This window comes from Chiloscyllium plagiosum, chromosome 4 (genome assembly GCF_004010195.1).
Source record: "Chiloscyllium plagiosum isolate BGI_BamShark_2017 chromosome 4, ASM401019v2, whole genome shotgun sequence".
Taxonomy (NCBI): Eukaryota; Metazoa; Chordata; class Chondrichthyes; order Orectolobiformes; family Hemiscylliidae; genus Chiloscyllium; species Chiloscyllium plagiosum.
In genome coordinates this window covers 42,607,372-42,620,316 of record NC_057713.1, presented here as the reverse complement: position 1 = coordinate 42,620,316, position 12,945 = coordinate 42,607,372, and the positions used below count along the sequence as shown (strand labels likewise).

At 38.4% G+C, this 12,945-nt stretch overlaps 1 protein-coding gene across 3 annotated transcripts in view; it reads right to left on the bottom strand.

The window, feature by feature from the left end:
• Positions 1–1,659: 1,659 nt before the first annotated feature.
• triqk (triple QxxK/R motif containing) overlaps positions 1,660–12,945 on the bottom strand; it is a 92,929-nt gene continuing 81,643 nt past the window's right edge. For 2 of the 3 annotated variants that reach the window (XR_006311383.1, XR_006311382.1), the window contains exons 4-5: positions 7,253–9,082; positions 4,330–7,041 (exon numbers count right to left, since the gene is read on the bottom strand). Coding sequence is in view for 1 of the 3 variants with exons in the window: in XM_043688080.1 (XP_043544015.1) it covers positions 3,226–3,348 (123 nt within the window). In the remaining 2 variants the exon portion in view is untranslated. Of the gene's footprint in view, positions 3,349–4,329; positions 7,042–7,252; positions 9,083–12,945 lie in introns of those variants that run through there. The other variant, XM_043688080.1, reaches the window with a different exon arrangement.

Here is a 12,945-nt window from a genome sequence, read left to right as displayed (position 1 = left end):
TCAAATGGCAGTGTGGTGAGAACATTCAGCCTGTGTTTTCCTGCCCAAACTTAATTCCTGTGGTGACGGAAAAGCGGCTCGTAATTCCCTAATGCCAAACCCTCCTATTTATCGTCTCCTCTTATCACCTATCCCACTCATTTCCAGGAGGAGAAGATCCTTCCTGTCACAAGGCTAAAATGGCCAAATCAATGGCACAATCCATCCTGTGGAGGTGTTTTACCTCCACACTGATCGCCTTTACAGCTCCGGGCCACTTCTTTTGAAAACTGGACCTCAGCTATCTGGTCAAACAGCAGCTCTGTTATGAGTTGTCCTTTTGCTAATCTTCCTGTCTCAGCAGCACCCAGCTTTCCTGATGGGACTGCTGGCCATCTGCTATTTCAAGCCTTCCCTCTTTAACTCAATGGCCCAGCAGAAGCAACTTTTTAATTGTCCATTGTTTGCCGTGCATGAAGTCATTCTTCCAGACCTTTAAATGATTAAACACATTTCTATATTCAAGGGAACACAAGTCTTGTTGATGCATCTGTTCCCAAAAGTTAACATTTTTAACCTCACTATTATTTTGATTAATCCATGGTGCACCCCTTTAAAATCAATCCTGTACATCTTACCCGAGATGGGACGCTTTATACTGTAGATGAAGTCTGGACAGAATTTTATACAACTCTGGCTAAACTTTCATTACTTTGTATTGTAGCCCATTGTGAAAAAAGACACACATTCCAGTCACATTTATTTTCGAGTGTGCTCCTAGTTTTAATGCAATTTATGTATATGGATCCTTAAATCTCTCTGTTTCTTCTCAATTCCTGATTCCTTAAGATTCGAAAAATGCCTTGGTCCATCTTACTTCAGTCTAGAGATGATCTCACATTAAACTCCATCTGCCTCAGTTTTGTCTACTTACTCAACATATCAATGTCCATTTGCAGCTTAATGCTTCACTGGGTTACTGTGCTACCAACACAGAGTAATTCGCGTGCTTCGGCCTACAGCTCTCTAGTCCTTCAGCGAAGTCAGTGATAAATACACTGAAAAGCTGAGGACTCACAACAGATCACTAGGGAATGCAACTGATCACATGCAGCCAATTGGAATTTGAACTAACTTCAAGAAGGCTGGTATAAGGTCACCAAGTCACCCTTTATTAACACATGCATAGTATATGAAATTGACCCAGCTAGCACAGAGCCAGGTCCCAGAACGAACAGAACCCCTGACACTCTTCTTTATAACTGTCAAAGCCTGGACTCCCTGCTTGGACCAGGTTAACTGCCCGAACTGGGGACTCATATCCTGTGAAGTCCACCTGGCTGACCTCTTTCCAATCCCTACAAAGTACATACTCATTATCTGCAAACTCCATTCCTATTTCCAAAACAATTTCTCTCCATGTCTAAAGATTGGTTCCAATTCCATGCAATTTTATTTTTGCTGAGTCTCTCAGACAACATGCGTAATCAGCAATTTTGGAGCATAAAAACAGGTATAAAATATTGTTATGGACTTAGAAATAACTAAACAAGAGTAAAATAAGAAATTAGTAACTAAGAGGTAATTTTCCATCTGACTTATGTAGATTGCCATAGATTATTGCTGTTTTACACATGAAGGATAATTGAGCGATGCACAATATGTATTACAAACAAACATACACCTTTATGATACTTTTACCTTTATGATACTTTTAATCACCTTAATAGACCACACACGCATACATTAGTAGCAAATACAAGAATGATGTTCATATAATTTGCTTAAAATATGTGACAATAATGCTGCACAACATACAAACATTATTACCATATTATTTTCATCAATTGTCAAGATATTAAGTTTGAAAAATATTAAAAACACATTCAATTAAAGAGGATAAAAATATAGAAACAATATTTTCAATGTAAACAATGCAATGCTTCATGTATGGTATAATTTAATGAGCTGTTGTAATGCTAATCTTTGAACATGTATCTGTGTCTACGTACAATTACAATCAATCTGAGTATTGAGACGGTTTCATGTGTGATCATTTTGACTCTATACCATTAAACCTTCCGGTCTATTAATTTAAAAGAATTCCCCAACTCATTGCTTGTTTCCCCATTTCAAACCTAAATTACTTGCTGAGTTGATAGCACCATTATTTATTGATTCCTGGATTGTTGGCTACATTTGCTCTCACTTGTCCATCCTCATGATGATACTGCTATTCTATTTGGATTGATTCTTGCACAGTTGTCTGGTAGGTGGTGCAGTTCACTTTTTAACGAAATATCATATTTACAAATTGGATCCATGACATATTTGATTCAATCAATTTACAAATATAATTTTCCTGTTTGTTCTCCTCCTGTCTACAAATTTGTATCTCTCCTGACCCATAAGCAATGACGTTTTAAAACTCTAAAGTCATTCATTAATTTTTGAATACATTGTTCAAGTGCTTTTTCTTCAAGTGCTGGCTTTTTTTGAGGCTCTGTAAGTTTCAAATTCTGTGGGTACTGTGAATCCCTTGGCCTACCATATCATACTTTTGCCAACTTTTCATTGTCTGGGAGCTCTCAGAAGAGGAACTCTCAACACACATAGGGAGGGCTGTCTTGCCTCAAGGCAACTAACACCCTCTGAATATTAAAAGAAAGTGGGGTGAGTCACTGAAGTCTATCCTTGAGGTTACAGTGTACAGGTAGGGACTCTGCCACTCCATTAAATCCAGAGCCTTTTGTGAGCCAGGTCAAAGATCCGAGGCAACTTATTTAAGATGTTATTATAACAAAATGAATCACATTCTTACCCAATGCCCATATTCGATCTTTCATCAGCAAGAAGAGCTGATATAGTCTGTCCTAACTGAAAAGGGCATGACCAATTTCAGCAAAGAAACAGTTGTCTCAGCTGTAAAATGTAAGTTAGCATGCATTACCGATTGAATCTGGAATATTTCTGGCCCAGATGGCTCAACTACTCACTATATTAGTAAACTGAATTTTCAAAAAACAACTACCAATTAAATATGCCTACTTTAAAATACAGACTGGTGAGTTGTACAGATTGTATCATCTTGTAAGCACAGCGATGTGAAATTGATGTAAAATTGTTCACATTTTTGGAATTCTTAGCAAATACAAGGTAAAAGTCACATTAGTCTCCATATGGTCCAAAATACTTAAGCAAATTCCATTTAAGTGGTTATCAATGCTTCCCAGGAGAAGAATATTTTTACACTTCTGAATTTTCATCCAGATCCAGGTCAAGGTCTACTTCTGTGGTGAATTTCAGGTAAAAGAAACCATAAATCGCCACAAGTAAAATCAGAATAGCTGCAACGATGAGTGCCACATCCTAAAAAGAAAATAATTGTTAATATTGGAAAAATATAATATGGTTACATTTCTCTATCCATTATTTTCTACTTAAATTTGCTTCAAACACATATGTTTGAGAAACACAGAAATGTTTTTTATTTTCAGATAGGAAGAATTAAAGTGTTTGTATTTATGTAACTGTGCCAGACTACTTACTTAAAAACACACCTTCTGAAAGAGGTGTGGACATATCTATGTGGTCACTCTGAAAACAACTGTTAAAATGAAGAGGAAATATAAATATGAAATTTACAAAACTCACATTTCTTTATGAAGTTAACAGAATGATTTTCTAAGAGAGTGTTCGGAACAGGGAACTTTAATTGTTAGCCTGATATGCCAGGAATTTGTGGACACATTTCCATCAGCAGTATCTATTTGGTCACACAAGATGTGTTTTGTTTATTCAATGCATAAGATAATAAGATTTTATGCAACTTGCACTGTAATGCCTAACATTCTTTCTACGCCCTACACATTTGAAAATAAGGTGAAAAATCTTATTCTGAAACAAATCAGTTCTCATTAACAAGAAAAAGTAAATAGCAAGTAAACCCACTGTTCACTTTCAAGGATAATATCTGGAATAATAACTGCATATACATTGCTGACAATAAAATGTTACTGGTGGTAAACTGTTCTCACCCTGTTAATATTACACAGTCCCCTAACAGAACTGATGAACTTAAATATGAACCAAAACAATTATAAGGAGCTAAATAGGAACTACATGAAAAAAATCAGAAAAGTAATATGCTGCTTTTGTGTGAAAAGCATGAAAAGTCAAATATGAATAAGAATAAGTCTTGTTGTTTTATGTACATTCTTTATTATCTACATATACATTCGCTATCCATTTATCTTTATTACAGAGTTTCAACTAACTATCCATTATATAAATTCTAATACAATAAAGAAATTTGATATTTAACTAATGTTGGACTAAAAATGATATTAACAGTATAAATAATTTCCCTTTGTTGAACTGCGTTTTTAAAAAAATACAGCAACAGAAGAAAAACACCTTGTGTGTCCATGCAATTAAGGAAAATCCAATAGGAATAGAATAGTAGTGGTTATGTTCATGGATTAGTTAATAAAACACAAAATCAATATCCACCATCCTCTAACACTTGTTGAGAGAAATTCGGGATGGCCATTAAAGGCTAGTCTTTCCAGTAACATACACATCTTGACTGGTAATTTGCATGAAATTGTGTTATAAACTGAACATAGGAAACAGTATCACAAAGAGGGTAATAGTTTTATGGTGAAGGACTTAGCAACTTCTGTGTGAACACATGCACATGTTTTTGCACCTGATTAATATGGTATCTGCCACACTGTTGTGATGGTGAACATTGTCTTATTTCTGAGCTGGATTATGAGGTGAAAAGGGGAGAAGTGACAAATTAGTTAAGTGTGGGCAAATATCTACCAAAACATGAAACTATGGCAAATAGAATATGATGTGGGAAAATATAAAGTTGTCCACTATAGGAGGAAGAGGAAAAGAGTATATTATTTAAATGATGAGACACAGGAGAGCTCTAAGATGAAGAGGGATCTGGGTTTCCTTGGTCCATGAAACACAGATTAGTAGACAGGTACAACAAGCAATGAGGAAAACTAATACAACTTTACTGCAAGAGAAGTGAATACAAAATGAGAGAGGTCATGCTTGAGTGCACATTCGGAGCTCCAGAGCTGCAGTTGCTCCAAGGATCTAGCGCAGTTCGCAGAACTGACTTCCACTTCTGGACTGCCGTGCATGATCCTAAGAAATCAGCAAAAACTCTAAGCTGGAGGACCATGTCTAATATTGATCTCCTTATTTACAGAAGGATCTAAATGCATTGAAGCAGTAAGGAGAACGTTTACGAGGCAGCTAACACCTGGAGTGGGTGGGTTGTCTTATGAGGAAAGGTTGTACAGGCTGGACTTGCATTTGTGAGGTTTCAAAGAGGAAAAGGTGATTGATTGAAACATTTATGATCCTGAGGGGTCTTAACAGGGCGTATGCGAATGAATGTTTCTTCTTATGGGAGAATCTAGAACAATGGGTCACTAGACCCTTGGTTCCCTAACATTTCTGCCCTCTTTGTGAAGACAGAACCAAAGTTTGTGTTTCAAATCTTCTGCCATTTCTTTGCTCCCCATTATAATTTCCCTGGCTTCAAACTGTAAGGGACCCACATTTATCTTTACTTTTTTGATTTGGTATTGTAAACTTTATGTCTGGTTGCTTCAACGCATGGAATCTGATCAGCATGGAGCTCTAATTCCCAAACTACTTTGAGTTTGAATAAAAGCTCACTGATCCTTAACTAAACCATAATAAAAATTGAGGGTCTGCTCTTCCATCAAAATTGGTCCAATACCAATATTAAGATGTCACTGATAATTATTTTGCTTTTGGGGACAAGTGTGTCAAATAACTCTCCCCATTTCTACCAAGTATTGAGTGACCAAATTAGAAGTCCTTAAAGGAGCTATTGCAAGCGATTTAAAGATGGGCACAGGATTCTTTCATTTTAATCTTTGAACCCATGTATGTTTGAGGACTACTTTCCAGGTTTTCTCTGTTCCCTTAACTATGTTCTTATCTGCTAGCTGACTCAGCATGGGAAGCAATCAATTTCCTTTTCTCCCAAAATCAACAAGCTGCAACAGAGCATCTATTTGGCATCTCCAACAATCAAGTGAAGCCAGGAATGAAAATGCTTTGGACTTCCCAACAGGCCATTAGCTGTTTGTTCAGGAAAAGAGGCTACTCCATGTATAATAGAAGTTTTCTTAAAAACATTCATTAATTTTACATAAACATGACACGCAAGAAACATTACAATACATACAGAGAAACAAACATATCGCGTTCTTTATTACATCAAAATGCTACATGCAATTTGTGCTGTTGGGGAATTAGCTCAAATGGTAGAGTGCTTACTTAGCATGCAAGAGGTAGTGGGATCCATGCCCATGTTCTCCACTTTGCTGTAGGGATTCTATATTAGTCTTCTCAGTAACAGTTATGTTGGTAAACACAACACGTATATCTGATGTTTGCTCTGGGAATGACATGGAACCTTTAAATTTCCTTGAAAAGGCGAATATGGTATCAACTTAAGCTTTCATTTGAAACACTACTGATAGTATAGCGCATCCTTCGCACTTTGCTGGAGTGTTCTGCCATCAGATTCCAACTTACAACCTTCCTTTGACCTAGAAATAAATGTCTTACTAACTCAGTTCAACAAATTAATTATTGAGCAAGCATGTTTGGCTCATTGTAACACTTGTAATAGAAAGGGCTACTGTACAGCTGATGTAAAACAGACTGTATGGTAATGTGCATGTATTCAGTGCCTTTAAAACTGGGAACACTGCCATCTCTATCTCTTAGTGAGAAGAAAGCAGTTTGGGGATTGCATTCCTGATCACTGTATATGGTTTGTGTCATACAGCTCTGTCATCTGTTCTTCCAGAGATGACCTTATTGATTTCCTGCTTTGAAAGCATTTGCCAGTCTCTCCTCTTCTCCTTAGATGTTAGTTCTGGCAATCTTTCCAATTCTTTCACTCCTCTGTTGAAGTCCTATTTATTCTCTTTCTCAGACACCACAATGGTATCTCTCCTCCTGGCATCTATGGGTTGGATGTAGAGGAATAATCTGCAAAGATATTAATTTATTGATTTTAACAAACCGTCCATGATTTTTTAAAAAATGGTTTATATTAGATGTATGAATATTTTCAACCTAAACTTAAGACAAAGATATGATAATTATTTCAAAATATTTTTAGCCAGCTAAGCTACCAATGTTATCCGTATATAGAGACTGGAATAAGTTTATTTGATATGTGTATAAAATATGATCTTACCAGAACCATGGTCGACGATTAATCTGTAGTTCTCTTCTTTTTTTCTGTTTGTTGTGCACCAGTTTGAACTTGACTTGACTTTGAAAGTCTATTGTTGTTTTGTAATTGCTCTGTATCTCTAGTGATACTGGATCCTTCGATAGTTGCTTTTCCACCAGTAGTCCAGGAATTTCAACACACTGATGCTGACTGGCAGCCTAACAATGCTCTTTATCAAGCTTATTTCCCAAACGCTTGAATTTCCATCCCTGAAGAACAGATTTCTAGAATTCTGAAACCTCAACACTACAGAATTTCATCAAACACATTAATAAATGTGAAACACTTCAGCAAATTACTGCAGTTGTAGGGATGGGAGTGAAGTGAGAAATGTCAGCAACAGAGACAGTAAGAGAAAATGACTCTGGGCATGAGCCAAATAAAATGTCCTCCCCTGCTAACACCAGAGCAGAAATAGTTCTTCTGGAACTCCAGATGTTGTGGTAAGCTCCCAACCAAAAAGCAATGGGCTAGAAGTTCACCAGGGCCTGATTTCAGGCAAGGGTCACAATTTGAAATCTGTCCCAGCTTGCTCCTGTTCAAGCAAGCAGCACACATACTTTCTTCTGCTACCTTATCTCTATGATCTTTACATGCAGTTCAGTGCTACCTTGCTGCTGGCTATTAATACATACGAGGAGACCTATGAACATATGAGGCAAGCACATACTCCAGCTAGCCTCTAGCTTTTAAAGGAACTCTGTGCCTCTTCACAGGAAACTACAATGGATGAAAGAGCTGCAACTAACTGTAACTGGAGCAAATGAGAATGGAGAACAAGGGCAGAGAGACAGCTGCAGTTCATTAATATGACGCTGGATGTCTTAGTCGTGGCAGTGAACAGTCATGGAAGTGAACAGGATAACAGACACCTTGCTTCTACGAGTGAGGACTACCCTCTGAAGGAATGGAACAGGTGGCCACAGAGGTCAACCCGTGAAGTTTGGCCCCAAGGATCTGACTGTAGTTTTGAAAGAAGTTTAATTACTTCATGAGGGAAGTCAAGGTCAACAAATGCACCTTCAAAGACATTTCATGCACCACTTAACCCATCTGCACTGCCCTGCACTTGGGAATCAGCTTTAATATTTGGCTAGTCCACTTTCCTCTCTCAACTCTTCCAGTAATGACAGATTCTAACCCACCCTGTGTTGCCTCCAAATTTTTCCTGCTATTCAGCTACGGTAGGCATGTCACTCAAATACACTGCTGGCACACACTGTCTTCTGTCCTGCAGATCATAGTGACACAAAATACAAGATTGCAACAAAGAACCAACAGGAAGCAGGCATACCTTCATCCCTGAGCTCTAAAAAGTGGATGATGTTTCTTTACTATGAGGCTGGCTGCAGCTGAGCTAGTCGCATTTGATATTCAGAATGATGCTATATTATTGCTTTTTGTCCCTTTTCAACTCTCACTTCCAACCTCATTCAGCTATCTCACATGAAGTACAAGCTGCAGAAGTATGTGACTCTGGCTCTTTGCTTCATACCCCAACCCTTCCCTTCTGACATTTTGCTTTCAAATATTCAAGAACTGTCAGGTACTGCACTCGCAGGACCCTCAGAGTAAAGGAACAGGACTGCACAGACTGCTGTTAGAGAAGCAGCATCACTTGACATCGATAGGCACCAGCTCAGTTATTGCCACTGCATGGTCTTCAGAGGTTAGTATAGAGTCAGGATTTGCAATGTGGTGAGTCTCCAGGCATGAGTGAGCTACAGTTAGGGAAGAAAGGAAAGGATGTTTGTCCATCAGCTTCCTGGCGAGTGTGGTTGTAGAGGGGTTCTGTAGTAAGAAACACAGATGAGGAGTCAATGAGATGGTATTGAGGAGAATGCTGATTAACAGACAAAACTGACATGTTTGATGCGTTGGTGTTGTCACTGTTGAAGAGTATTGATCTGACTGGTTCTGATATGGCAAAAGAAATGTCACAGAGCAAAGAACCAATCCCTTCCAGTGTGTAGCTGCGACTTTTACATCTACTGGAAGTGCTGTCCTTACCCTCGTGTGACAGTAACAGGTTAAGGTGAGAGAGGTTTTTTTTAAAAACTCATGGAGGGAAGGAGGAGAGCTCCAGTTCTCCTCCATTTCTTAAAAACCTTCCATCTCTGAAGCGTCTGCTCCATTTCTTGGTGATGTTGCACACCGAGAGGTACTGTAAGCACACCCCTCATTAGCTTGTGCAGAGGTCAGTCACTGATTCCTCCAGACTTTCTGAAAGTACGCTGCAACTCACTTCAAAGACTACAGCCACAAAGTTTCCCCATAAACATGCAATAAGCAAAAGTAAGTCAAAAACATTTTATCTACAAATTAGGTTCCTGGTCTTTTAAATAGCATTAGCGAAGGTTGGTTGAGGGAATGGTCCCTCATGCAGCTGAACCCCAGGTTTAGCAGAGAGTGACTGCACAGGATTTCAGTCCATTTGTCCAAGCAAATGTCTGAAACATTCAGGAATTTACTTGGAATGGCTGATTGACATTGTGAACAGAATGCCAATGCTGATGGGTTCCATGTGAGCTGCATCAAGACAGCTGGAATTATGGCCCCTAACATTTTCAGTCTTCAGGTGGCAACAGTAGCAGGACAACAAAGGAGTCTAACTGTGTACCTGATGAGTTTGAATCATGTGTGTGAAAAATATTTGAAGAGGTGGACAATCTCTGGGAAAATTTAACCTGTTGTCAATTGTGCAACTCACTGCAATTTTTCAGGAGAGTGGAATACTCCTCAATTGTGAGGCATTCGAGTGGGCACCAGATGATTATTTGGATAAACATAATGTGCAAGGGTCTGGGGAAAATGCAGGAGACTGGCTCCTCGGCAATGATGCTCATTGGACCAGCAACTCCAGACATGATGGGCCAAATGGCCTCTTCTGCACTGTAACACTTCTGTGATTCTGTGAAGTTGTAAGGGATAAGGACCTAGCTTTAAAATAAGTTGCCGAAGAAATCAGATTCAGGCAGACCTGGAACTGGCACAGACGACTATCAAAATAAAACTCTGGCCTGGACTAAGTTATAACCTAAGCAGAGGAATTTAGGCTATGGAAGAAAGTAAGCAGCAGATAAACAGAAAATAATTACAAGATATTTTAGTAATTACAAAATAATTGCAAGATTGAAACTGTTTTTTGTGTTGCAGCATCACCCAAAAATTTACTGGTTAAAATCATTCATACAAGCCCCATATAATGTTTAACTTTTCAAATGTTTATGGACAGTTTATCTATAACAAAAACATCTGCAGAGAGTTTAAGAGGCTTTTTCTGTCCTAATCTCAACATTCGTACATCTCAAGAGGCTAAGATTGTGAAAGAGAGCTTCCATTTATTTTCCTGTATTCACAGCTGTGCTCACAGACCCATCTGGCCATGCAGCTACTAATCTTAACAGGATGTAATAAACAAGTGACACACAACTGCAGGCTCCATCTGGTGAGGCCAGTGGACAGCAGGACTGTTTGAAATAACCATTGGTATTCCAAGCAGCATTACCATGGTCATAGCCAACATTCTTGCCTTTCCTTCTGGGGAGGCTTTCTAAGATCATTATTGCCTCGTGTCAACTATAATATTAAATGTTGACTTTTTAGGTGACAAGATGACAAGGACATTGGTACGGAAGGCAATGCATTTTTGAGCAAGCATTACGATATAACACTCTATTTTACACCTTGGTTACTGTTTGTATCAACTTTAAAGACTATTTCTATAAAATTCAAGTTAAATTGCTATTCCTCAGGTTGTGTTACGACTGTGATTCTTTTTCATATCCCTTTATCACTGGTGGAATATCTATTTATCACTATATATATCTTGCTGGCTCTGCAGCTCTGAAAGAGAAGATTAAATCTACAGCCAAACACACAAGAAAACTTTCGGTAATGCACTGGTCCAAAGGAATTTATCATAACTTCCTGCTGCATTGTCTTTAATCAAATTCTGAATCCAAGTTCCTGTTCTGAAACACTCTCTACCAGGAGCTGAACCAGTAGCATAAGACATTTAGGATGCTTACTAAAGTGACAATCTTTCCCTTGTGATGATATGCTTTCCTTATTTGAAGAATTTCCTCCTATAACATTTAACATTTACCAAGCATCTAGGTGATTGGATTCTTTTGTTGAGATTGTCTAGTTCCTGTGTTTCACTATATTATGTTAGTTTTGGGAACTTTAAGAGGTTAACAGCTGGAAAGGTAGGATCAGAAACAGCAGCTGGGCTTGCTGAGCTGGAGATGAGTCTACATTGCTTGCAGTGATGACAATCCAGAAGGATTGTTTTGGGAGTACAACTAAATTAGTTAAAAACATTCAAAAAAGCTGTAAAAACCGTTTACTTCATCAAATCAAAGCAAACATAGTAATACAATATTAATTTTAAGGTCAAGTTAAGGTTAGCTCAGAGAAGGATGTGGCATCAAGAAGAAAAATGAGGCTATAAAACGTTTTTGTTTTTCAATTTATATTTGCAATTTATTTGCTGGGAGAGATGTTATGGTATTCTTGTGCTAGGGCAGTACAGAAGCAGGAGTAGTAGGTCCAGACGGAAAATGCTGTTGTTAGCTCTTAGGACTCAGGAGAAATCATAAAAAATTATGGCTCCATGCCAGAGACAAAGGTTAAGGCTGAGAAGAAGCCCTGGGAGCCATTGCTAGTTCAATGTAGCTGAGATTGGCGTGAAGGAAGCCCACAGAAAGTATTTACTTGATGCAGCTGAAAAGATTGGAATTTGGAGAAATATCACTGTCAGCTTGTTTGATTAAAATTGAAATTGTGTGGGTAATTAGAATCTTGGGAACAGTCCTAGGGAACATGGTCTCAGGATCAAAAACTGAACTACCAGAATGCCAGCAATCATTGAGGCAGTCCGAGTTAAAGTGGCTTTGAGGGACTTCCAAGGAGAGATCTCAAAAGTGAAGATTTGGAATCCTTCACCAAAGAGTCAGAGTTTTAAGGAGATTTGAGACTCATTGCACTACTAACATCTGGGTTACATCTGTCTTGATTGCACTGGCCATTTTAAGAGTAGTTTGTGTAACTTAGACCACAGCTTGCCTGTTAACTCTTAACTATGTCATGTTTATCCTGAACATGATGTTGAATATACCATGTGCATATTTTAGAATCATTATCTTACCTGTCAGTATACCAAAACTTAAAAATATAAGTTAACATTATTTATTCTGAAGTCCTGCTGCTTATGTTTTTACCATTGATTCTTCCACATATTCTACTTTTAAAATTGCGCAAAACACTGGTGGTGAATGGTATTTCAATCTTGATGATGCACTTCAGCAAATCTCCAAGATTCTCAACAGCACCTTCCAAACTTGCTCTGCTATCTCAGAGAACTAGGACAGCATGTACAAGAGCCTGAAAAGTCCCCTGCAAGTCACCACCCTGAACTTGAAGCTACATTACTGTTTCTTTATCATCGATGGGTTAAAATCCAGATACTCTACACCTGACTGTACTGTGGGTGTACCTATAGCACTTGAACTGCTGAGTTCATGCTGGCAGCTCAGAAACACCTCCCCAAGCCCATGGATGATCATTAAATGCTGGCCCTGCTATCAACAGCTGAAAATGTGTTGCTGGAAAAGCGCAGCAGGTCAGGCAGCATCCAAGGAGCAGGAGAA